Source organism: Pongo pygmaeus, chromosome 17 (assembly GCF_028885625.2).
Source record: "Pongo pygmaeus isolate AG05252 chromosome 17, NHGRI_mPonPyg2-v2.0_pri, whole genome shotgun sequence".
Classification (NCBI taxonomy): Eukaryota; Metazoa; Chordata; class Mammalia; order Primates; family Hominidae; genus Pongo; species Pongo pygmaeus.
In genome coordinates this window covers 22,679,351-22,703,977 of record NC_072390.2, presented here as the reverse complement: position 1 = coordinate 22,703,977, position 24,627 = coordinate 22,679,351, and the positions used below count along the sequence as shown (strand labels likewise).

Here is a 24,627-nt window from a genome sequence, read left to right as displayed (position 1 = left end):
GTGTTTTTGCTTACCGGCATCCACTTCTGTCCTTTTCCCAAGATCATGAAATGCGTCTCAAAAAAAAAAAAAAAATTTTTTTTTAGGCCAGGCACCGTGGCTCACACCTGTAATCCCAGCACTTTGGGAGGCTGAAGCAGGAGGATTACCTGAGGTCAGGAGTTCAAGACCAGCCTGGCCAACATGGTGAAACCCTGCCTCTACTAATAATACAAAAATTAGCTGGGTGTGGTGATGTGCGCCTGTAATTCCAGCTATTCAGAAGGCTGAGGCAAGAGAATCACTTGAACCCAGGAGGCGGAGGTTTCAATGAGCCAAGATTGCACCACTGCACTCCAGCCTGGGCGACAGAGTGAAACTGTGTCTCAAAATAAATAAATGAATATGAAACGCTTCATGAATTTGCATGTCATCTTTGTGCAGGGCCACATAAATCTTCTCTGTGTCATTCCAATTCTAGTATACTGCTGCCAAAGCAAGCATGAAATATTATTTTTCAAAAGAATTAGAACCCAAGAGAATACATTTAACTTGACTGCACAAACACAGTCTAGTGTTTAGCAGGTCCCCAGGCCGCCTTTATAAACTTTGACTCCCCCATTTGTAACCAAGACTGCTCAGGCCGACTGACCTAAGAACACCGTGGATCATGGTTACATTCATCCACCCATCGATACTGGCCCCAGTGCCCACTCGCCAGATCAGGAGGACCATGGCTGCCCTTTCCAGGAGAACCTGCAGAGAGTAAATTCTGACAACGCTTCACTGAAGGCGCCAGATAGCAGGAGAGCTTATTCTCAGCCTAACTCAGAACTGACGTCTGCTCGCCTGGCTTGCCGCTGGGAGCCGCAGGTTCCCTTCCCCAGCGAGGCAGTGGGGAGCAGGAAGTGTGTTCCAGTCTTTGAAGTCCACGTGGCAACTCCCAGGGCCCAGAGAGAGTCAACACCGGGGCACCCCAGCCTTCCCAGCCTCCCCATGGCACCCTCCCACTCTCCACTTCTTGTCCCGGCCTCTGCCTCTCCCTGCACAGTTGGCAGATGAAAATGTCCACTTCTTTCTGGAGAAACTCCATCCTTTATCCGCCAAGAGGAACGTCACATAAAAACACCAGGGTCTGATGTCATTCATTTTTCCAGATTTGGGGGTTTAGTTGAAAATAACACCACTCATGGCCATTACCAGCCTAGTTCAAGAGCCCGATCGGCCCTTCCGGGTCCCCTTCCCCAGGGACTTCTCAGCATTTGGAGAGGACGAGACCCTCCTGTCTTCTTCCTTCATGCAGCCCAGAAAAGGGCGAGAGAGAAAGAAACACTCACCAGCCATCTCCCACAGTCCAGGTGTGTGTAAACACCAGCACTCAAATCTGGGCAGTGAGCCTGGAATCCCCCCTACACATGCATGAAACAGAAGCAGGCGTTCTGAGAAGCAAGACTGTGATCAAAGGCACAGAAGAGACAGGCAAGAGGAGGAGGAAAGTGAGCAGACAGGAGTGCACGGGTAACGTGGCTCACCCAGAGCACCAAGTCATGAACGCCATCACTGCCTTCGACCCAGGTGAGGGGCCTTGTCCTTGCCTGCCCCCTCCCTACAGGGCCACTGGGATGTGCCCACAGCTGCTAGATGGCACCTCAGCCCCCAGACCTCCCCAAACCTACTCCTAGGGCCCCTTCTTCCCGCAGGGTGGCCTGGGATGGCTGTGAGTGGGTGAGGACTGAAGTGTGCACAGGCAGGTACAGGAGACCCATCTCGGTGTGGGACAGAATCGGAGGTGGGGAGAAAGGCGGGTGTTGAAAGTGAGGACTGCAGGCTGAGACCAGCCCCCTCACTTCCATGCCCTGATGCAAATCAACGAGGAGCCCAAGAAGTCTACTGATTTATTTTTTTAATTTTTTTTATTGAGACAGGGTCTCACTCTGTCACCCTGGCTGGAGTGCAGTGACATGATCACAGCTCACTGCAACCTCCACCTCCCAGGTTCAAGCAATCAATCCTCCCACCTCAGACGCTGGAGTAGCTGGGTACAGGCATGTACCACCATGCCTGGCTAATTTTTTAACTTTTTGTAGAGACAGGGGTCTCACTATAATGCCCAGGCTGGTCTCGAGGTCCTGGGCTCAAGCAATCCTCCCATGTCAGCTTTGGGAAGTTTTGGGATTACAGGCGTGAACTACTGTGCCCGGCCTAGCCTGAGAATTCTAAACTGGAACCTGGCTTTCCAGATACCATGGTGTATTTTTTAACGTAGGAGAAGAGAACGTGTCCTCTACGCTTTTTTAAGTTTGGTTTGCGGCTTGTGTGCATTTGGACACACCGCGTCACAAACAGCCTCGCCCAGGAGGAGCGAGGGCCACAGATCGGGAGGGTAGGGGGCCCAGAGCCTGGAGAGCCCCAGGACGGGCTGACAGGTCAGGGCTTCACCTGCCGGCTCCCAGAAGGGGGTGGCCAACAGACACCAGGGAAGTCAGGGCTGGGATTCAAAGAGAGGCCAAGGCTGCAGAGACTAGGAGCCATTTTAGGAAAAAAACGTGAATTCAGGCTTTGCACAGCAGAACTGTCCCCATGTCCTGGGGAGGCCTTGGTTCATTCTGCGGGGAATCCCTTGTGTCTTGCGGGACCCCGCCTCTGATGGGAGGGAAGGGAGATAAGCTTTGCAGGGGGAAGGTCTCCTCACTCTTCGAGCACCGAGTTTCTCCAGACAAAGCGCACTCCGCGGGCACCAATCCCTGCAGACAGCGCAGAGCGCAGAGCGTTGTCAAATCCAAGTGACAACGGACTTCCTGAAGCCACGCTGACACCTACTTTCTGGCTCGATCAGACCCCTGGACTTAAATTCCAGCCCAAGGGCTAGCACTCAAAGGGTGGCTATTTCAGCAAACGACCAAAGCTTCTAAAGTAGGCACTTTTCTTTTAAACCACTTGATGGCTGGATTTCTTAGAGAGACTAAAGCTGGAGGAAGGGTTCTTCCAGGGATGGCACAGGCCCTCCGCTCTCGGGCTCCCCACACTAGACTTCGGGCCGGCCGGATTGGTTAAGGTAGCACTCGTTGGAGTCAATAATTAAGCAATGGAAACAAACAGCCTAAATAAGGGTGTTGAGGACTCAGGAGAAGGTGGCTGAGTAATCTCAGGCTCATAGTTTGAAACGGGAGCGCAGGGGCTGGGCTGTGGCCTCCTCATCTGCTCCCTGGGCGTGTGGCTGTGTAAAGAGGTGTGGGGACCCACAGGAAGGCCGAGGAGCAGCACTGGGGTGGAGAGAGCAGTGGGGAGGCGGGGACCCAAGGGTTAAAAAAAAAAATCCTCAATTTGGAAACATTTGCAAAACTCCAGAAGAAAAACTTTTAAAAGTTCTCCACTCCCTTCCAAACATACAAACATGCACACACACAATTAGGAATTTCCCAAAGTTTTCATCTGTCTAAAGAGAAAGTGCCAGTGCAAATTACAGAACATCGTCGCTTCCTCATGTGCAGCGTTTCCACGGGCCTGGGAGGGGACGCAGAGGCTACCCCGGTGGTCCCAGCCTGCAGCGTTCACGTGAGGAAACTCCTGCAAAAGCCCTGATGCATGCACATTCTGACTGCAGAGGCCAGAGCATCCCGCATTTTGGAGGCTGAAAGGCTCTCAATGGTCCCCTAGGATAACCGTTTCCGTTAACAGAGGAGTCCGCTGAAGCGCAGAGCTAACTGAAAACAGCTAGAATTAAAATCCAAGTCACCGGGCCCGGCATCAGCGGTCATTCCTTTCCACCACACAAAACTGGCCAGGAAGACGGACTCTCGCGCGCCCTCCCAGGCCGAAGCGCATTTCTTTGCTAACGCGCGAGGGGTAGGCTGCACAGACCCGGCGCAGGGGGTGTTCATTTTCGGATCCAGCCCTGTAGTCACTTTAGCTAAACCCCGTTCCAAAGGGGTGGGAGTCGTCGGAGAGGAATGGCCTCTGTATCTCCGGAGACGGAAACAGCGGGACGAAGAGGCCCTAAGAACGTGTGCCCGGGGTGCGACCGAGGGGTGGGGGGCAGGGGGCAGAGACCCTGAAAAACTCCACCGCCGAGCCCCAGGGCCGTCTCCCGACCGGACTGGACTCGGCGCGGGCGGCTGCAGGGCTCCCGGGCGCGGCGCTGGGACCCCGCGGGCCACGTCGGCTCCGCTGCCCCGACGCCAGGGCCCGACTCGCGTCTCCCTCGGGCGGGGCACCCCAAAGAGCAGCTAAACGGTGGTGGGAGCTGGCGCCATGCTCCTTCCCGTCTCCTCCCCGCCAGCTCCGGGCCCGTCCTTTTCCGCCCGGCTCCCGGCAAGGGTCCCCCGACTGGCGCCCGCGCGTCCTCCCTCGGCTGCTGCAGGCCTGGCCGCGGCGTCGAGCGGGGGCGGCGGGGCGGGGCCCGCAGCCATTGGCGAGCGGCGGGGCGGGGGCGGGGGCGCGGAGGGTCGGCCCCGGGACGCGCGCAGCTGGCCCGCAGTTGCCGCCGTCGTCCGCAGAGCCAGTGCCTAGCGCAGAGCGGCGCCCGCCATGAGGGAGATTGTGCACATCCAGGCGGGCCAGTGCGGGAACCAGATCGGCACCAAGGTGGGCCTGGCGCGGTGCGGGGCTTCTCCGCGGGTGGGCTGCTGGCGGGCCCCGGGTCTCCCGGCGCGACCCCCGCCGGGGCGCGCACCCGCTGTGCGCCCCTGGGTCCTCGGAGCCCGGTGCGGACCCGCGCGGGCCGCAGGGAGGGAGCGCCCAGGGCGTGGCCGGCCAGGGACCCTCTACTCCTCGCTCCCCACCCCTATCCCAACTGGGAGCGGCTGCCGGCGGCTCAGGCGCGCCTGGAATTCGGCCGCCGGGGCGCCTGGGGTGGGCGCGGGTGGCGGTGTCCCGGGCTCTGGGTTCTGAGCGTCTGTCCCCCCGCCTTGCCCTGCCCAAGTTTTGGGAAGTGATAAGCGATGAGCACGGCATCGACCCGGCCGGAGGCTACGTGGGAGACTCGGCGCTGCAGCTGGAGAGAATCAGCGTCTACTACAATGAGTCATCGTGTGAGTAGCGACGCCGCCGCGCCCTGCCCGGCCGGGACCCGCGTGGACGCTCGGGCGCCGCCTCTTAGCGCGGCGAGTTTGCTTCGGGAAAAGTTCTCTCGGGGTGTAGCAGGATGCCCGGCCACTCCCTTCGCTCCTCCGGGGCGGGAAATCCGCCGTCAGTTTATTCAAACAGCTAGATTCGGCCTATCCTGAGGGTCTGAGCGCTTGAACGGGACCACCCGTTAGCGTTGTGAAATCAACGTAGCGGTTCCTGTCCAGCCTTCTCTGTCTAGCCGGGCGCGGTGGCTCAAGCCTCTGATCTCAGCGCTTTGGGAGGCCGAGACTGGAGGATCATTTGGGCCCAGGAGTTCAGGACCAGCCCGGGCAGCATAGGAGACCACCCCCCCCGCCCCCCTCCCGCCCCGATCTCTACAACAATTTTAAAATTAGCCGGGCGTGGTGGCCCGCCCCTGTAGTACCAGTTAACTGAGGGCTTGAGCCCAGGAGGTCGAGGCTGCAGTGAGCTGTGATCGCGCCACTGCACTCCAGCCTGGGTGACAGCGAGACCCTGTTAGAATAAATTAGAGCGTTTCTCAAGGATCCTTGGGAAAAACAAAGCTTCTCCCCCACCCCCCCCCACCCCACCCCCAGTTTAAAACGTATCTCTTATTGGGGATTCTTGGCTAAAAATTTGAGAAACGCTCTCAAGTGACTTTTCTGGTCCCTTGCAAACCTCTAAAAAGACTTTAACCTCCCTGGAAGTTGAAACTGCAGGCAGTTCTGAGCAACTAGTGGAGTTTTATTCATTTACGCAGCAATGACAAAAGGCTGGGAACATCAGGGCATGGAAGATGAAATTTCTAGAGGACACTAAGGGTAGTTCCAGTATACACTGCACTTCATGTTCATCCCTCGCCCAGCTTGGGTACATCCATTTTCGATCTGGGCGTGTGCACTGCAGGACAGGAGCTGAAGAGCAGGTCCTATTTGGAATCATATTAACCTTGTCCTCACTGGGAACAAGTTCTAGCCCAATTGGCATGAAAATTCCACACAAGAACACTCTGACTCAAAATGAGAGTGATTCTGGGGAAACAGAGCCAGTGGAGTGCTCCTGGTAACAAGGTTCTCAGACTACACGTGGGCACATGTATGTGTATGCATGGGGGAGGTATCACAAAGCAGAGAATTTCATCCAAACCTGGCAATTTGCTGTAATACATAGTTTATTTCCATGGAGCTAAAGTTGTAAAGCTTCCTAACAGGAAAGAGGTGTCAGGGTGAGCTGGAAAATACAGTTGGCAGGAAGTCAGGGGACTTGATTTCTCATCCTGCCTCTTCCTGGAACCTCCTCTGCCAGGTCATGCCTGGACTCGTTCCTCATTCCAGTGTTAAGGTTCTGGGATCTTTTTTCTTTCTTTTTTTTAAGAAACAGCGTCTTGGCCGGGCACGGTGGCTCACCCCTGTAATCCCAGCACTTTGGGAGGCCGAGGTGGGCAGATCACAAGGTCAGGAGATCGAGACCATCCTGGCTAACACCGTGAAACCCTGTCTCTACTGAAAATACAAAAAAAAATTAGCTGGGCGTGGTGGCGGGCACCTGTGGTCCCAGCTACTTGGGAGGCTGAGGCAGGAGAATGGCATGAACCTGGGAGGCGGAGTTTGCAGTGAGCCGAGATCACACCACTGCATTCCTGCCTGGGCAACAGAGCAAGACTCCGTCTCAAAAAAAAAAAAAAAAAAAAAGACAAGGTCTCACTCTGGAGTACAGTGGCATAACCATGGCTCACTGCAGTCTTGACCTCCTGGGTTCAGATGATCCTGCCACCTCAGCTTCCAGAGTAGCTAGGACTAGAGGTGCACACCACCACACTTAGCTAATTTTTTTGGTTTTTTGTTTGTTTGTTTTTAGAAACAGGGTTTTGCTCTGTTGCCCAGGCTGGTCTTGAACTCCTGGATTCAAGCGATCTGCCCACCTCGGCCTCCCAATGTGCTGAGATTACAGGGATGAGCCAGTGCGCCCAGCCAATTCTCTGATTCTAAGAAAGTTCCTGTACCCTTTCTGAAAAGACCCTGGTTGATCCATTCCAGGCAGCTAGAACTGGTGGGACTTGAAAGGGGGAAGTCAATTACTTTAGAAACCTGAAAGTAACTCTTGTGGGTGGTTCTTTTCTCCTCCAGCTCAGAAATATGTGCCCAGGGCCGCCCTGGTGGACTTAGAGCCAGGCACCATGGACAGCGTGCGGTCCGGGCCTTTTGGGCAGCTTTTCCGGCCTGACAACTTCATCTTTGGTAGGTTCCGTCTTTCTCACTTTCTTCTTCTTCTTTTTTTTTTTTTTTAAATCAAATAGTTTATATGCCAGATTTAAAGCATCACATGTCATAGAAAAAGTGTGAATGGAAATCAGTGGTTCCCAGCCCCACCCCTCCCATCCCTAGCTGGGTTCATCACAAGGAACAGTTTTTTTAAATCTTGACTTTTTTAGTGGGAAGGAACCTCTATATCTCTAAATGAAATTCTTCTACTGGTAGTTCTTGATTAAAAAACAAAAACGAGGCCAGGCGCAGTGGTTCATGCCTGTAATCCCACCACTTTGGGAGGCCAAGACGGGCGGATCACGAGGTCAGGAGATCGAGACCATCCTGGCTGACACGGTGAAACCCTGTCTCTACTAAAAATACAAAAAATTAGCTGGGCATGGTGGCATGAGCCTGTAGTCCCAGCTACTCGGGAGGCTGAGGCAGGAGAATCGCTGGAACCCGGGAGGTAGAGGTTGCAGTGAGCTGAGATTGCACTACTGCACTCCAACCTGGGTGACAGAGCAAGACTCCATCTCAAAAACAGCAAAAAATAAAAAAAACAAAAACCAAGAAACAATTTTAGACATTAGCTTCTTTCTCCCCATCATTATGAAGTTATTTTGCCATTTGTTTTTGGTTCTTATATTGGTTTTATCAGAATTAGGTAAATCCTTTTTTTCTTGCTTCTCCCACCTAAAAAATGATGGTAAAACCTATCTTTCTGCAGACTTCTAAAGAAAATTATATAAAATTAAATGAAGTGGTACCATTAGTGTTCTCAAGTAGAACCTACAGGATAGGTGGCAGATTTGGAAGTTTTCCACCTATTTTAGTGTTAGAGACCACATATCTATTTACATTATTGCAAAAAAAAAAAAAAATCCTCACTCAATCAAACGTATTTCCAATACCTGTGAAAGGCAGTGTCTTCCAAGAAAATGTGAAGAATTTGAAGACTGATTCTGGCTTAAAAGCACTATGGTATAGGAATCAAATACATCATGAGAAATCTACATTCCAACCCCTTTCTCAAAAGGCACCAGGAAGAGATAGTTTAATTGAGGGTAACAGACAATCCCATTATCCAAACCATTCCAGAGAGAAAATGATGGAAAACTTCCCAACATTTCCTATGAGGCTAGGTAGCTTCTACTAGAACATACAAGTGAAAGCTGTATGTCAAACTTACTTAAAAATATAGATGCAAAAATCCAAAATAAAATACTTAGAATATCAAATGCAGTTGTGTTTTTTAAAAAATATATTAATAGCACATTGTGACCAAGTAAGACTGTGAGGCAGATAGTATAATGGTTAGGAGTCTGGCTGTGCTGCCATACTTCCTGGGTTTAAATTTTGGCCCTTCCACTCACTGTGTGGCCTTAGACTTATTTAACTTACTTGTGACTTAATTTCCTCATCAAAAGTGGGACTGTCTACCTCTTAGTGAGATGTAAGGATTAAATAAACACTTAGAATGTCTAATACAAAATAAGTGTTTGAGAAATACTAGCAATATCCCAGGAATGCAAGGATGGTTCAACATTAAGAAGTCTACTAATAGATTAAAGACAACATCTTAATAGATGCCCCAAAAAAGTGGGTTTTTTTTCTGACTCCCAGCAGGAAACAATTTTTTTAAAAAGATAAAAGTTTTGGAGGCCAGGAGCAGTGGCTAACGCCTGTAATCCCAGCACTTTGGGAGGCCAAGGCAGGTGGATCACCTGAGGTCGGGAGTTTGAGACTAGCCTGACCAACATGGAGAAACCCCATCTCTACTAAAAATACAAAATTAGCCCAGTGTGGTGGCACATGCCTGTAATCCCAGCTACTCGGGAGGCTGAGGCAGGACAATCACTTGAACCCGGGAGGCGGAGGTTGCAGTGAACCAAGATTGCGCCATTGCACTCCAGCCTGGGCAACAAGAGTGAAACTCTATCTCAAAAAAAAAAAAAAAAAAGATAAAGTTTTGGATGTGTTCCTGATTTGTAGAGGACGAAAAAACTTCTATGTAAGCTGGAAGTAGAAACTTCCTTTATTTACAGATTATCTACCAGAAACCCATAGCAACATTATACTCCCTGGTGAAACATTAGAAGCATTCCCAGCAGAATTAGGTATAAGAAACAGATGTCCATTGTCTCTACAATTATTCCATGTTCTGAAGGCGTTAGCCAGTGCACAAAAACCAGAGAAAGAAAAAATGCAAATCATGTAAAGGAAAAGACAAAAGTGTTATTTGTTGATGAAATGATTCTCTTGGAGTTTCCAGATAGGCTATCAGCTGAAAAATGATTAGCACTTACAAGACTTCAGTAAGGGAGCCAGACACAAGATAAAATATTCAGAAATTAATAGTTTTGCTATCAGGTTACCAATCTTTCTGATTTGCCTGGAACTGGGAGGAGGTGTTCCCCAGGACACTAGACTTTGAGTGCTAAAACTGCCAGGGTCCCAGGCAAACTGGAACAGATGAATCACATTAAAAGCAATAATCACTGGGGAACACATCCTATTCACAATTGTAATAAAAGCTATAAATACCTGGGGACAAAATTTACTACTAACTAGAGGCAAGAGGGAATTAAAACAAAATATTATTCTCCCACCAGATTGGCCAGTATTTCAGAAGCTGCTAAGACCTAGTTAGGGAAAATAACAGCTGTTCAGAGAACTACTTAGTAGATAGAGCAAATCAATAATTTCCATCCAAGAGTTCCAGTTCAAGGAATCTGTTCTGCAGAAATGCTCACACATAGAGATTGCAGATTGGCCTCCAGAAGAGCTGAATCCATTTGCATGCCCATGGGGGGTGTCTGAGAGCTCCTCTTGCCCGGTGTCATCCTTGTCAATTCGGAGGGACTGCTCTCTGAGTACTGTACTAAAGACCTGACTTGGATAACATTAATATTCTGTATTGTGAGAAAGGAAAAAGGACGACCCTACTTTATACAGATTGGCAGTGAATAACTCACTTACTAAGTAGGTATAGACTCAGCAGCCACAGCTTCTTTCTGGACCACATTCCCAGGTCACAGAGTTAATGTAGCCAGGAAGAAAGCACCGTGCCGGGAGAGGGAAACTGAGCAGCTGACCCTAGCTCTGTGCCCGCTGGCAGCATCAGTTCCCTTCTCTGGGTGTCTTCACTTTACCATCTGAAATGAAGGACCCCGCCAAGCATCTTGGGGTCACAGACCCCTGTAAGAATCTGTGAGAAGAAATGGCCCTATCTCCCCACCTTCTTGTAGAATTCTGCCCAGTCTTCTCCTTGAGGTTCAGTGGATTTTTGGTGAGAATCTGAGTGAGCGGACAGCTAAGTTTCTTGAGTCTGAATTACAGTTGGCTGAGTCTACCGTAGTCTCAGTAAGCTTTACCAGACACAATTCATGTATTTCCAACTAATACACCTTTCAGAAATCACACCTCTTCTTTGATAGGCAGTGTGTGCACATGGTGCGCAGCTGGAAAGGCCATGCAGTGAAAACCCACCTCCCTCGCTGCCTGCCTCCCTCGCAGGAGTCCTTCCTGAGATTGGGAAACAGTTACAAGCACATCTGTGAATTTTTATAGATAAAGAAGATCTTAAAGTTTTACTTATGTAAAATATATACCTTCTTCAAAGAAGGATATGAAACAACAGTAAAAGGCATAAATGTAGTGGTTTACAACACAGAGTCAACTGTGAGCTCAGCTGTGGCTGAGAATTAATTTTAGCTCTGGGTTTCTGGCAACTAAATCCAAAAAAGGAAGCACAGCAGGTGACACAGCTGACATTGTCTCATAAAGGGGAATATATCCTTTTAATATATTTAAAAGAGAGCTCTCCCTACCATCCTGAGTGATTTGTATTTATTTTTAATTTGTACTTTGCTTTGCTTTTTAAACTTTGCTTTTTTCCAGCAAAAACTAATATAACCACACTCTTAAAAGTTTAAAACTAGAGTTAAAAAAAAATTCCGTATGCTCATCATCTTAGTGTAATTATTGTCAGCACTGAGGTATTTTTTTCACCTTTGTTTCTTTCTTTTTGCTGACTTTCATTATTGTAATCATGGTATCATTTATATCTTTTTCCATTGAACATTATATTATAAACCATATTTCACATTTAGTTTCTAAAATCCATAATTTTTAATAGCTCCATAATGTGTAATTAATTCTTTATGCAACTTTATAATGGCCAATAATCAGGAAGCTGTTTCTTTTCAACTTTTTGCTCTTAAAAGGAATATTGAACATCTTGATTCACTTAGATTTGTCTGTTTCTGACTTTGATTTCAGAATAGATTCTCAAAAAGCAAAATTACTGGGTCAAAGAGTGAAGAGATTTAAGCCCTTTTTACACACTTCCGATTGGATTAATGCCACCAGCAGTGTCTGAGAGCATAGTTTTTGCTGCACTTTTCCCTGAAATTAAACTTTTCAAAGAAACGTAGCAACTGAATGCTTATTTTATGAGAGACTCAGGGCTTTAAGAACTACTTTATAGGAGATGTAAGAACAGCTCTGAATTTGGCCCTTCTATTCTACGCTGACGTAAATTGTCAGTGTAAAACAGAGAAACCTGCACACATATCACCCCAGGACTCACACATAGAGGAGCCGGAAGGCAGGACATTAAAATGCAACTCAGCACACGCTGCACTGTTCCCAGAGGAAGGGTGGTTAGCCGAAACTCATGCCACACCCATTACTGCTTTTTGAGATAAAATAGGAAAAAAGTATATAATTCTACATAGTTGAGTATGTTCATACTCACACTTGTTACACAGGGCTTCATGTACCAGTGGCCGGTTTTATTTCTTAAATGGGTAGTAGGTGTGTAGAGATTCATGTTATTTTTCGTATGCTTTTGCATGCCTTCACTTTGTCAAAAGAAAGATGTCAGTTGTCTCAAAGGTGTGGTCACGGAAAAGGCAGCTTTCATGGAGAAGGTTTTCAGCAGGTCATGGCTGTCTGGCCCCGGCCCAGTCTGCCCCAGGCCTGGCAGCAACTGAGGGACCCAACCCAGTCTGGATGGGCGCCCCGAGGAGGCCTCACCCACCAGCAGTCAACGCAGTGCAGCCAGGACCTGGCCAGGTCTCAAGAGAGAGTCAAAGCCATGAACTGATCTTTATGAAATGAGTGCATCACAAACTATTGAAGTGGTGAGAAGCTAGTTTCTCATAGCTGCCACTTTAGCAATTGTGAGTTTTCTTTGGTTTATTTGAATTGAACATTGGGAGAGTGTAAGGTCTTTCTAGCTGTTGACAAATGGGATCACGAAGATTAAGACAAATTAAGACAGACCTGTGGTGCCCATTTAGTTATCTAATTGTCCCTGTAAGCCTTCAAAAATGTTAGAAATGACCTTTGGCACATAAAAACTGTCTCCGAAATTGCTTGTTGCATCTTTGCTTCGTCTGACATGCAACCCTATTTTTGATTCAGAATGTTTTAAGTTTTCAACAGGTTGTACTGACATGATATGTCTTTAATAGGAATTTTAGCAAGTTGACACCATTTTGAGTTAAGAATTGTGACTTGTTTAAATGAATATGCTTATTTGTTAAAATAACATATTATGGAGAATGGAGAAGTATCCAGAATGTATAAACATTCTATATTGTTTAGCTAAATAGTTTTTAAGTCATTCTCCAGTAAAAGAGGCAGAATTGTCTGTGAACTGGAGATGATCCATCCTCACTGGCTTTATACCATATTGTTTCAGTTAGAGTTGGTAAATTACAATAAACCAGTGTCATTCCATTTCCAAATAGAGTTTGAAATGATTTAGGAAACACTCACTTACATTAGTAGTGTATACTTTTAAAAGTGAAAGTCACCTGTAATCCCAGCACTTTGGGAGGCGCAGACGGGCAGATCATCTGAGGTCAGGAGTTCGAGACCAGCCTGGCCAACATGGTAAAACCCTGTCTCTACTGAAAATACAAAAATTAGCCAGGCGTGGTGAGCGCCTGTAATCCCAGCTACTCGGGAGGCTGAGGCAGGAGAATCACTGGAACCTGAGAGGCGGAGGTTTCAGTGAGCCGAGATTGAGCCATTGCACTGCAGCCTGGGTGATGGAGCGAGACCCTGTCAAAAAAAAAAGAAAGAAAACTTCCCGGTTGGGCAGTGGCTAATGCCTGTAATCCCAGCACTTTGGGAGGCTGAGGCAAGTAGATCACTTGAGCCCAGGAGTTGAAGGTCAGACTGGGCAACATAGTGAGACACTCTGTACAAAAAGTTTTTTTTAAATTAACTAGGCGTGGTGGTGTGCACCTGGGGTCCCAGCTGTTCAGGAGGCTGAAGTGGGAGGATCACTTGAGCTAGGGAGGTTGAGGCTGAGGCTGCAGTGAGCAGTGTTTGCGCCACTGCACTCCAGCCTGGGCGACAGAGCAGGACCCTGTCTCAAAAAAAAAGAAAAGAAAAACTTTTCTGTAATGAATGGCTGGTTGCATAGCAGTCATACCTACTCTATTGTTGGAAAGTTTTGTGGGAAAAGAAGCACCAGAAAGGTAAACATTCTTCCAGCCTCTTTCTGTATTTCTAACTTTTTCTTCCAGATTCAGGGCTAGAAGAGGGGGCAGGAGTGCACTGACCCTTGACACTTACTCCATCGCCCAGTGTGAGCTCGAAACCAGAGGGGGGACTCAGAGAAAACCCTGGGGACCTGTTGCAGCCCCACTGCCAAAGCTTAGATTTGGCAGCCTCCTGCTAACTGTCTGGAGTCACTGACTAACATCATACCGTATCAGTACAGAAGATGTTCAGTTCACAACTCCCAAATATTTAACTGGAACATCTGTTGCTATGAGACAGTGGCAAAATATTTTTCAGAAGTCACCAGCTTCCTACTTTCATCAAGAGCACAGAAAACTTCATGGCTATTCATGCTATAAATATTGAGGAAGCTGGGTAAATGGTGTGAGCTGCAGAGGGAGTCAAGTTCAGCATCTCCGTCCACTTATAGCTAGCTCAGGTCTGATTGATTGGGGTTCTATGTTTGCCAAAAGCCACCTATTATTTTCAGTTGTTGGTTTCTGCTATTTTAATGAAATAGGTCCCAGGCTGCCCTGGGTCTTTCCTGTGTAAAATGTGACAGTTCTAGCACCGAGTGTGGACCAGCCCCGAGCTTGTTCCTCCCAGTGCCTGTGTTGTAGTCTTGCCAGGTGCTGCCTGCTAGGTTGGGTGGGGAAGGGGTGGAGAGAAGTTGGTGGGGGCTTAGGAAGGACAGTGACCATTTTCTCGCCTACTAAGAGAAGGCAGTCAGCTAGGTTTCACTGTGCAACACAGCTGGGCAGGAAGAAGAGAATCCCCTGTTTGTAAGAAAACAGTCACATACTAGATGCTGTCTACGGCTTGTGAAAAACACAAGGAAACGGCCACCTGAGCATACTAAAGTGGCCAGGCCCACAGGGTGTGCTGCAAGCACACAGCAGGCATCTGCCTAGCCCGGCCCCTCTGCAGAGCCACAGGGCCTGCCGTGCCAGTGGCACTGGGCTTTGGACTGCCAAATGGGGCAAAGACAATAGGAGAGAAAGGCTGAGCTGACTTCTCAGTGGGACTGAGATGGAGATCTAAGGGAGGCTGATGCTGCAGACAAGTGCAAGGGCCCACTGTGGTCAGTTTCAGCTGGCCAGTTCTGCTCTCTGGAAACTTCAGTGTTCAATATTTACATGTGTGGTTTTGTTTGTTTGTTTGAGATGGGGTCTCACCCTGTCACCCAGGCTGGAGTGCAGTGGTGTGATCATAGCTCACTGTAGCCTCAAACTCCTGGGCTCAAGCAATCCTCCCACTTCACCCTCCTGTGCTAGGATTATAGGCGGGAGCTACCATAGCTGGCCTTAAAAAAAAAAAAAGTGTTTAATGTTTTCATGTCAAAGTTAAAACGAACTGCTTGTACATGGTCTTTTTTTTTTTTTTTTTTGAGACGGAGTTTCACTCTTGTTGCCCAGGCTGGAGTGCAGTGGCGCAATCTTGGCTCACTGCAACTTCCGCCTCCCAGGTTCAAGCAATTCTCTTGCCTCAGCCTCCCAAGTAGCTGGGATTACAGGCGCCCGCCACAACACCCGGCTAATTTTTTGTATTTTTAGTAGAGACAGGGTTTCACCATGTTGGCCGGGCTGGTCTTGAACTCCTGACCTCAGGTGATCCACCCGCCTCGGCCTCCCAAAGTGCTGGGATTACAGGCTTAAGCCACCACGCCCGGCCACATGGTCTTTTCAAACAGTACATATAGATTGTGTATACAGTGCAGAAAGGGAAAGCCCTCATCCCTTCTACCGGTGGCCCCTGAGGTTTTATTCCCTAGGGGGATAACTGAGTGTGTAGACAGCTGGGCTATGTCCTGCTGACATTTTTCCTTTTTTTTTTTTCTTTTTTTTTTTTTTGAGACGGAGTTTCGCTCTTGTTGCCCAGGCTGGAGTGCAATGGCGCAATCTCGGTTCACTGCAACCTCCACCTCCCGGGTTCAAGCAATTCTCCTGCCTCAGCCTCTGGAGTAGCTGGGATTACAGGTGCATGCCACCACACCCAGCTAATTTGTTGTATTTTTAGTAGAGACGGGGTTTCCCCATATTGGCCAGGCTGGTCTCGAACCTCTAACATCAGGTGATCCACCTGTCTCGGCCTCCCAAAAGTACTGGGATTACAGGCGTGAGCCACCGCGCCTGGCCCTGCTGACATTTTTCTGTGTCCGTGTACACTTAGGCGAGCACACAGAGCTGATTTTGTTTGGGGAAAATGGGATCCTGCCACACACACCATTTTGCAGCCTTTTGAAAAATTCATTAATGTATCTCAGACATCCTCCATGACAGTCACAGTGCCTACCATTGTATATGTCATCATTTAGTAATTTCCCACTTACCGATGACATTTTAAAATTTTTCATTAAAGAAGAGCTGGGCTCGGGTTCACACCTGCAATCCCAGCACTTTGGGAGGCCAAGACAGGATGACCACTTGAGTTCAAAAGTTTAAGACCAACATGGACAACATAAGGAGACCCTCTCTACAAAATTTTTTTTTTTTTTGACAGAGTCTCGCTTTGTCGCCCAGGGTGGAGTGCAGTGGTGTGATCTCGGCTCACTGCACGCTCCGCCTCCTGGGTTCATGCCATTCTCCTGCCTCAGCCTCCAGAGTAGCTGGGACTACAGGCGCCTGCCACCACGCCAGGCTAATTTTTTTTGTATTTGTAGTAGAGACGGGGTTTCACCATGTTAGCCAGGATGGTCTCAATTTCCTGACCTCGTGATCCACCCGCCTCGGCCTCCCAAAGTGCTGAGATTACAAGCGTGAGCCACCGTGCCCGGCCAAAAAAATGTTTTTTTAATTGTCCCAGCTACTCAGGAGGCTGAGGCAGGAGGATCCCTTGAGCCCAGGAGTTGGAGGCTGCAGTGGCTATGATTGCACCACTGCACTCCAGCCTGGGTAGCAGTGGAAGACCCCATTTCTAAAATAAAAATAATAATAAATTCCTTTTTTATACTTTAATCTTCACTTGATTATCATAAAATACATGTTTTAGTTAAAATGTCATAAAGCTAGAACTGAACTCCCTTAGGACCCCATCCTTCAAAGACAACCTGTGCTTTCTTAATTGCATTGTAAATGTTTTAGTAAAGTAATGTTTTTTTTTTTTTTCATTTTGCTAGCTAGCTAGGTAAAACATTTTCATGGTTTAGGACTTAAAAGGAACAAAAGGGTATATAGTGAAAAGTTGATCTCCTTCCTACCCCAAACTGTGTTAAGATTCTTGAATGTCCTTTCAGGTATGTTCAGGCAGACACATATATTCACACACATACAATGGAGCCAACTGTATACACTGTTCAGTACCTTAGTGTCCCTCCCTGGCTCCCCAGCAACGTATTTTGAAGATCTTTCCATTTCACAACTATGGCTGCCTCATGCTTTTTGATGGCTGATAGTGTCCTCTGCAGAGATACTGCCATGGATTTAACCGGTCTTCAGTTAATAGGTATTTGGGTTGTTCCCCTTTTTATTATTATAAACTGTTCCTCAGTAAACATTTGTATATATGTCATTTTGCACATGTATGGGTCTATCTAGAAAAACTTACAGAAGTGTAATTGCTGTGTCTAGGGGGATAATTTTGATAGCTGTAGCTCAGCTGTTCTACAGCCCACTGCCCTTGCTAGCTCCAGCAGCTCCCGTGGGACCCTTCCCCAAACCCTCAGCAGTGCAACTCAGGTGTTTGGATCTCTGTCAGTTTCATAGCAGAAAAATAGAATCTCCTTGTTTTAATTTGCCTTTCCCTTATGAGAAGGGTTTAGCATTATTTCCAGTACCTAAGCTATTGGAATTTCCTTTCCCGTGAGCTGTATGTTTATAGCCTTTGCCTGTTTTCCTAATGGCTGTTGTTTTTCTTACTGATTTGAGGACTTCTTTAGATATTTAAGGAGGGTATCCTTTATATGTGATATGAGTTATTAACAGTCCAGTACATTTTAACATTAAGTTCAATACACTTAATGAAGAATCACAGAATTTGTTTTTTCTTGCACTGAACACCTACAGTGTTTAGCACTGATAAATGCTTCATCCCCCCCTCCCCAGACTAGGGCCACTGTGTAAGGCTGCACTTGCTATGTACTGCAGAATCCAGGGGTGCCATCAGTAGACTTCATTGTGAGCAGGCCCGTGTCCCAAATTGCATGGGAGCCCCTTGTCCACTAATTAAAGATCGACAAGTGAAAGGCAGCCTGCTTACCCGATGTAGCACTTGGCAGCTCTCAGAGGCAGCCTTGGTGATTTCACTGCTTCATAGTTCAGTGCCCCCAGGGTGAGTGCAGCATCAGGGATGGACCTGCCCACGTGAAAGCAGAGAGGCTGGTCTTTGGCAGTGGTTGTGAATTGTTGCCACCAGCCATGTGTAGACAAAAGTCAAGTTGGAGTAAGTGGGGAGAGGTCTATATAATGCAATGCAAGTTTTTATGATTTGAATTAGTTAAATCTGCAGCCCAAAATTTCATGAAAATAAATATTAAAACATTTTATTAAAAATTAAATTGACAAAGTCATATTAGAAATTAGTATTTCAATTTTCCCAACTCTAAGTATACTGAAATAAATTGCCTTAAAGTGAAAGAGTAAGAGTGTATTTAGTATTGGTTAAGCCTTTTTGGTTTACATTCAGAAACAAGAAAAGAATGACTGATGTCAAATGTTATGACCTGCAAGTTAGGTCGTTTCCAATTCTGCTTTCTTCAACATTGAGTTGTTGGCCAGGTGCGGTGGCTCACGCCTGTAATCCCAGCACTTTGGGAGGCCGAGGTGGGCGGATCACTTGAGGTCAGGAGTTCAAGACCAGCCTGGCCAACATGGTGAAACCCTCTCTCTACTAAAAAATACAAAAATTAGCCGAGTGTGTTGGCAGCACCTGTAATCCCAGCTTCTCGGGAGGCTGAAGCAGAATTGCTTGAACCCGGGAGGCGGAGGTTGCAGTGAGACGATACCATGCCACTGCACTTTAGCCTGGGCAACAGAGTGAGACTCCATCTCAAAATAAATAAATAAATAAACAAAATTGAGTTGCTAAGTGACAGATGATTGAAAATACTTTTTTTTTTTTGAGACAGGGTCTTGCTCTGTCACCCAGACTGGAGTGCTGTAGCACAATCTTGGCTCACTGCAACCTCCATCTTCTATGCTTAAGTGATCCTCCCACCTCAGCCTCCCGAGTAGCTGGGACTACAGGCATGCACTACCAGACCCAGCTAATTTTTGTATTTTTAGTAGAGATGGGGTTTTGCCATGTTGCCCAGGCTTGAAAATACTTTTTGATAATAGCTCACTATTTGATTTTTGGGATGTAACTGAAGACAATCAAAGAACTGAATGACATTGTAGAACATAATTCATTCCCATTTACATATATCTGTGGACAAGATTTCTCATATATGTTAAAATTAAGAGGAATAGAATTGATCCCAAGCCTTGGCCCTTTCTGGCAGTATTTAATATTCACCCTTGGATAAATGAACTAATAGGAAAAATACATATAGATAGATAGATAGATAGATAGATAACATTATTTAACACTTTGTAATCACAGAAAATTAAAAAGAATCAACTTCAACTGATTGGAATTATTTCTGATTTTTAAATATATTCTATCAATATATTTAACAGAAGAAGAGTTTTTTAAAGTGATTATATTGTTTCCAGAAATGAAAATTATATCATATGCAACTATTTGATTTATGAAAAATAATAGATGTTAACTTTAAAATGAATGAGAGATATCTAGTATCTAGTTTTTTCAAATGTTCATTAGCCAAGTGTAGTGGCATGTGCCTGTAGTCCCTGCTACTCAAGAGGTTGAAGTGGGAGAATCACTTAAGCCCAGTTCAAGGCTGCAGTCAGCTAGGGTGGTGCCAGTGTATGCCACCCTGGGTGACACAGTGAGACCTTGTCTCTAAATAAATAAATATTCACAGCAATGTATGAAAGCCATTGCATTATATGAAACTTGTAGTGCCCAGAAAACCAAAAACAAAAATTAGTTCCTCGCACTCCTACGTGCATCTGTTCATATGGACATACAAACCTGTGTCATTTTTACAGCTGGGAAAAAAATGCTTCTGCTAGTGAAATAATCCATTTTAAAATGAGATAAAATGAAAAACAGGATTTTAAATTTAAGAGCCAATCTTTCAGATTCAAATTTTTTTAGGTAAAGTAAGCCTGTCTGGCAAAAATGCACCATTATGGGGCTGGCCCGGTGGCTCACGCCTGTAATCCCAGCAGTTTGGGAGGCCGAGGTGGGCGGATCACGAGGTCAGGAGATTGAGACCATCCTGGCTAACACGGTGAAATCCCGTCTCTACTAAAAAATACAAAAATTTAGCCAGGCGTGGTGGCGGGCACCTGTAGTCACAGCTACTGGGGAGGCTGAGGCAGGAGAATGGTGTGAACCCGGGAGGCGGATCTTGCAGTGAGCCGAGATTGCACCACTGCACCTCTAGCCTGGGTGGCACAGCAAGACTCTGTCTCAAAAAAAAAGCACCATTATGCAGAAAACAGACTAGGTCTCTTTCTTGTTACTTGAACTCTGCATAAAATACAGAGATCTTTCAGACATATTAAGCTTCTTTTCTCAACTGGCCTGGAAACAATTTGAGGGCAGGAATTACTTCCTGTGCTTAGTATTTAATTATAGAGGCAGAATAAATAATTGGTTCTGCAAACATTTTGCAACAGTAATTCTGGATGATGAATGAGGGACTCCATCAACATAAAAAAGTGTCAGTTTTAAAAATAAAATACTTGGGCCGGGCGCAGTGGCTCACGCCTGTAATCCCAGCACTTTGGGAGGCTGAGGCGGGCGGATCACAAAGTCAGGAGTTCAAGACCATCCTGGCTAACACGGTGAAACCCTGTCTCTACTAAAAATACAAAAAAATTAGCCGGGCATGGTGGCGGGTGCCTGTAGTCCCAGCTACACGGGAGGCTGAGGCAGGAGAATGGCGTGAACCCAGGAGGCGGAGCTTGCAATGAGCCGAGATTGCGCCACTGCACTCCAGCCTGGGCGACAGAGTGAGACTGCGTCTCCAAAAGAAAAGAAAATACTTATACATAGTACAGTACAAGATTCAGAAAGCCCAAAGGAGATAACTTTTTTTTTTTTGTTTTTTGAGATGTAGTCCCACTCTGATGCCCAAGCTGGAGTGCAGTGACACCATCTCAGCTCACTAGAACCTCTACCTCCCAGGTCCCAGGTTCAAGAAATTCTCCCGCCTCAGCCTTCCAAGTAGCTGGGACTACAGGCTCCCCACCACCACGCCCGGCTAATTTTTGTATTTTCAGTAGAGATGGGGTTTCCCCATGTTGCCCAGGCTGGTCTCTTAACACCTGACTTCAAGTGATCCACCCGCCTCGGCCTCCCAAAGTGCTGGGATTACAGGCATGAGCCACGGCGCCCGGCCGGTAACTTGTTTTTTTAATGTATACCTTTTGTTCCCTTTGAATTCTACCATGTGCAAGAATTACCTATTTAACATGGAACAACCAGGTCAAAATGTATATACATCTTTAAAATTGACCAGTAGCTACTTTGACTTGCCTAAAAACGTACCAGTGCATCTGCTCAGCTGCACCGTTGGTGGGTGCCTGTTTCCCCGGCCCCTCCCTTTGGCTAACAGCACATCATGGAATCACTTCACACCCTCCTTGTCGGTGACCAACCATGGTGATGGCGCAGCCCTTTCCTGTTTAAACGGCACGGGACTCTCTTTGTTGCAGGCCAGACGGGCGCAGGGAACAACTGGGCGAAGGGGCACTACACGGAGGGCGCGGAGCTGGTGGACGCAGTGCTGGACGTGGTGCGGAAGGAGTGCGAGCACTGCGACTGCCTGCAGGGCTTCCAGCTCACGCACTCGCTGGGCGGCGGCACGGGCTCGGGCATGGGCACGCTGCTCATCAGCAAGATCCGTGAGGAGTTCCCGGACCGCATCATGAACACCTTCAGCGTCATGCCCTCGCCCAAGGTGTCGGACACGGTGGTGGAGCCCTACAATGCCACGCTGTCGGTGCACCAGCTGGTGGAGAATACAGACGAGACCTACTGCATCGACAACGAGGCCCTCTACGACATCTGCTTCCGCACCCTGAAGCTGACAACGCCCACCTACGGGGACCTCAACCACCTGGTGTCTGCCACCATGAGTGGGGTCACCACCTCGCTGCGCTTCCCGGGCCAGCTCAATGCTGACCTGCGCAAGCTGGCGGTGAACATGGTGCCCTTCCCGCGCCTGCACTTCTTCATGCCTGGCTTCGCGCCGCTCACCAGCCGCGGCAGCCAGCAGTACCGGGCCCTGACCGTGCCCGAGCTCACCCAGCAGATGTTCGACGCCAGGAACATGATGGCCGCCTGCGACCCGCGCCATGGCCGCTACTTGACCGTGGCCACCGTGTTCCGCGGGCCCATGTCCATGAAGGAGGTGGACGAGCAGATGCTGGCCATCCAGAGTAAGAACAGCAGCTACTTCGTGGAGTGGATCCCCAACAACGTGAAGGTGGCCGTGTGCGACATCCCGCCCCGCGGCCTGAAGATGGCCTCCACCTTCATCGGCAATAGCACGGCCATCCAGGAGCTGTTCAAGCGCATCTCCGAGCAGTTCTCAGCCATGTTCCGGCGCAAGGCCTTCCTGCACTGGTTCACGGGTGAGGGCATGGATGAGATGGAGTTCACCGAGGCCGAGAGCAACATGAACGACCTGGTATCCGAGTACCAGCAGTACCAGGATGCCACCGCCAATGACGGGGAGGAAGCTTTTGAGGATGAGGAAGAGGAGATCGATGGATAGTCGGAATAGAGCCGCCCCAGCTCAGATCCTACAACACGCAAGTTCCTTCTTGAACCCTGGTGCCTCCTACGCCATGGCCCTGAAGGGTGCACTGGTCTAATTGTGTTGGTGTCGGCCCCTCACAAATGCAGCCAAGTCAGGTAATTAGTCATCTGGAACAAAGACTAAAACAGCAGAGAATTGCGGGTTCTACCCAGTCAGAAGATCACACTGTGGAGACTTTCTACTAGAGGACTTGAAAGAGAACTGAGGGGCCACAAAATAAACTTCACCTTCCATTAAGTGTTCAAGCATGTCTGCGAATTAGGAGGGAGTTAGAAACAGTCTTTTTCATCCTTTGTGATGAAGCCTGAAGTTGTGCCGTGTTGCCTTATAAGAATATGCAGTATGGGACTTGAAATAATTGATTCATAATAAAATACTAAACGTGTGTCTTCATCTCTCTAGCCATGTGCATAAATGACGTAAGTTACTTTGTATGGTTACAATGGCTACTTGGGTCACTGGTCTCTCCCTGGGGTGAACTCCTCCCTACTTCAGTTCACGAAAACAACAGAGGAAAGGGCTCTTCTTTAAATGGAGGCTTTAAGGGGGGCAGCCAAAACTGTTGATAGCTGGAAGGCAATGCAGCACAAACAAAAGCCCCTCTTCCATCCCCAGCCACCTTTTAGACTCCCACAGGATCTTGCGTCTTCCCAAGTCAGGTCCTGGGCTAGGGTTCCCCAACCTTGTAGCCAAAGGAGCCACAGGAAAGGCCTTTTGGCTTCCAGACAAAGCCAGGGGTGCTGGGTGGGAGCTGGGGTGCCAACAGCCAGCCCTGTGTGGAAGGGATGGGCCCTGTTCTGCTGCGACCCATCACACTTGATGGCTTCTACCACCGGCCACACCGTTGGAGTTTCCAAAGATAAACTCCACGGGGCATGCACGGTAGCCCCGCTAGTGCCTGGTACAGACCTCACTGTTCACAATATTTTTGCTTTACTTCTTCCTGCCCTCTTGAAGCTGTGAACGTGGGACCTGCTCTAGCCATAAGAATGAGCATAGCGCGTCACCCCCGAGTGGAAGCGTCATGTGCCAGTGCCAGCCCTCCTGCTCTGCTTCCCACGTGAGCAGCCCCCCCCGATCCCTCCTGTCCACCCATCCAGGTTCCTGAGTGACCATCCTGGGCAGAGCCCACTCTGACCTGTGTTGGACAGGGAATGAGAGACAAAGCTTTGTCATTCGGGACCACTGAGGGTTAGGGTTCCCCACAGTACAACCACAACACCACCTTGGTCTGTGATCCCAGGCCTTACATTGACTAGCTGTATTTATTTTGTGTTAAGCCCCAGCCTTGGGCAGATGGAAAGTTCATCACTAAACACAGCAGCATGGCTTGAGGTGATCACAGATGATCTTTTTGCAGGAATCTGAACTATTCTGAGACCACAGTAAAAATAAATCTTACCAGCTCACCACCCACATCTGTCCTGAAAACATGTTCCGTGTGACCGTGGAGAGGAAAGATCCATGCGTGAGCAGGCCCCACATGACGGTGGCACAGGTAGCCACGGTTGCTCCTATAATAGAGGGCCACTTGCACAGGTTGAGCAGTGGCTCTAGGCCACACTGGCAGCTGTCCAGGGCCCAGAGCTTAAGGTGGCTCACCTCACCAGAAACATGGGTGTCGTAGGTGCTGTCTGGCTTTGTCACTCTTACTGTATCAAGCCTGACAGTGGGCCCCACTCTCGTCCCCCGGGAGGCCTCACAGCCAAGGCCTGTGAGAGGGCAGCCCACGCTGGCTCCACGCCTTGCAATGGTTGGGTAAGGAGTAGAGAGCGTCTCCTAATCGTCTACTGCCTGTATGGTAAAAAGCACACCCAGCACTCTCACAACTGTGTGAGCCTCAGCCTGGAAACAATGCTTCATTGGGCACCTCCCAAAAACACCCTATGAGGAAAGGAAGTGGCCAGTGTGGCAATGCCTGCAGGTGCAAAGGTCAAGCAGGGAGCGCCTGTTCTCCTGGCATGCTGAGCTGTGGAG

At 48.3% G+C, this 24,627-nt stretch overlaps 1 protein-coding gene and 1 non-coding gene across 3 annotated transcripts; one reads left to right on the top strand and one right to left on the bottom strand.

The window, feature by feature from the left end:
• Window positions 1-378: 378 nt before the first annotated feature.
• On the bottom strand, window positions 379-482 carry LOC129019262 (U6 spliceosomal RNA). Its single transcript, XR_008495593.2, has one exon. It is a non-coding gene; the product is annotated as a U6 spliceosomal RNA (small nuclear RNA).
• Window positions 483-1,874: 1,392 nt separating this feature from the next.
• On the top strand, window positions 1,875-23,043 carry TUBB6 (tubulin beta 6 class V). 2 transcript variants are annotated; one of them, XM_054460538.2, is made up of 4 exons: window positions 1,875-4,563; window positions 4,901-5,009; window positions 7,173-7,283; window positions 21,542-23,043. In XM_054460538.2, exons 1-4 carry the CDS (start codon window positions 4,507-4,509, stop codon window positions 22,603-22,605), a joined length of 1,341 nt encoding a protein of 446 aa, XP_054316513.1. In that variant the 5' UTR covers window positions 1,875-4,506; the 3' UTR covers window positions 22,606-23,043. The 2 variants fall into 2 exon arrangements, with proteins under 2 accessions (XP_054316513.1, XP_063509446.1); XM_063653376.1 differs by lacking the exon at window positions 7,173-7,283 and having other exon boundaries at window positions 4,407-4,563.
• Window positions 23,044-24,627: the final 1,584 nt, after the last annotated feature.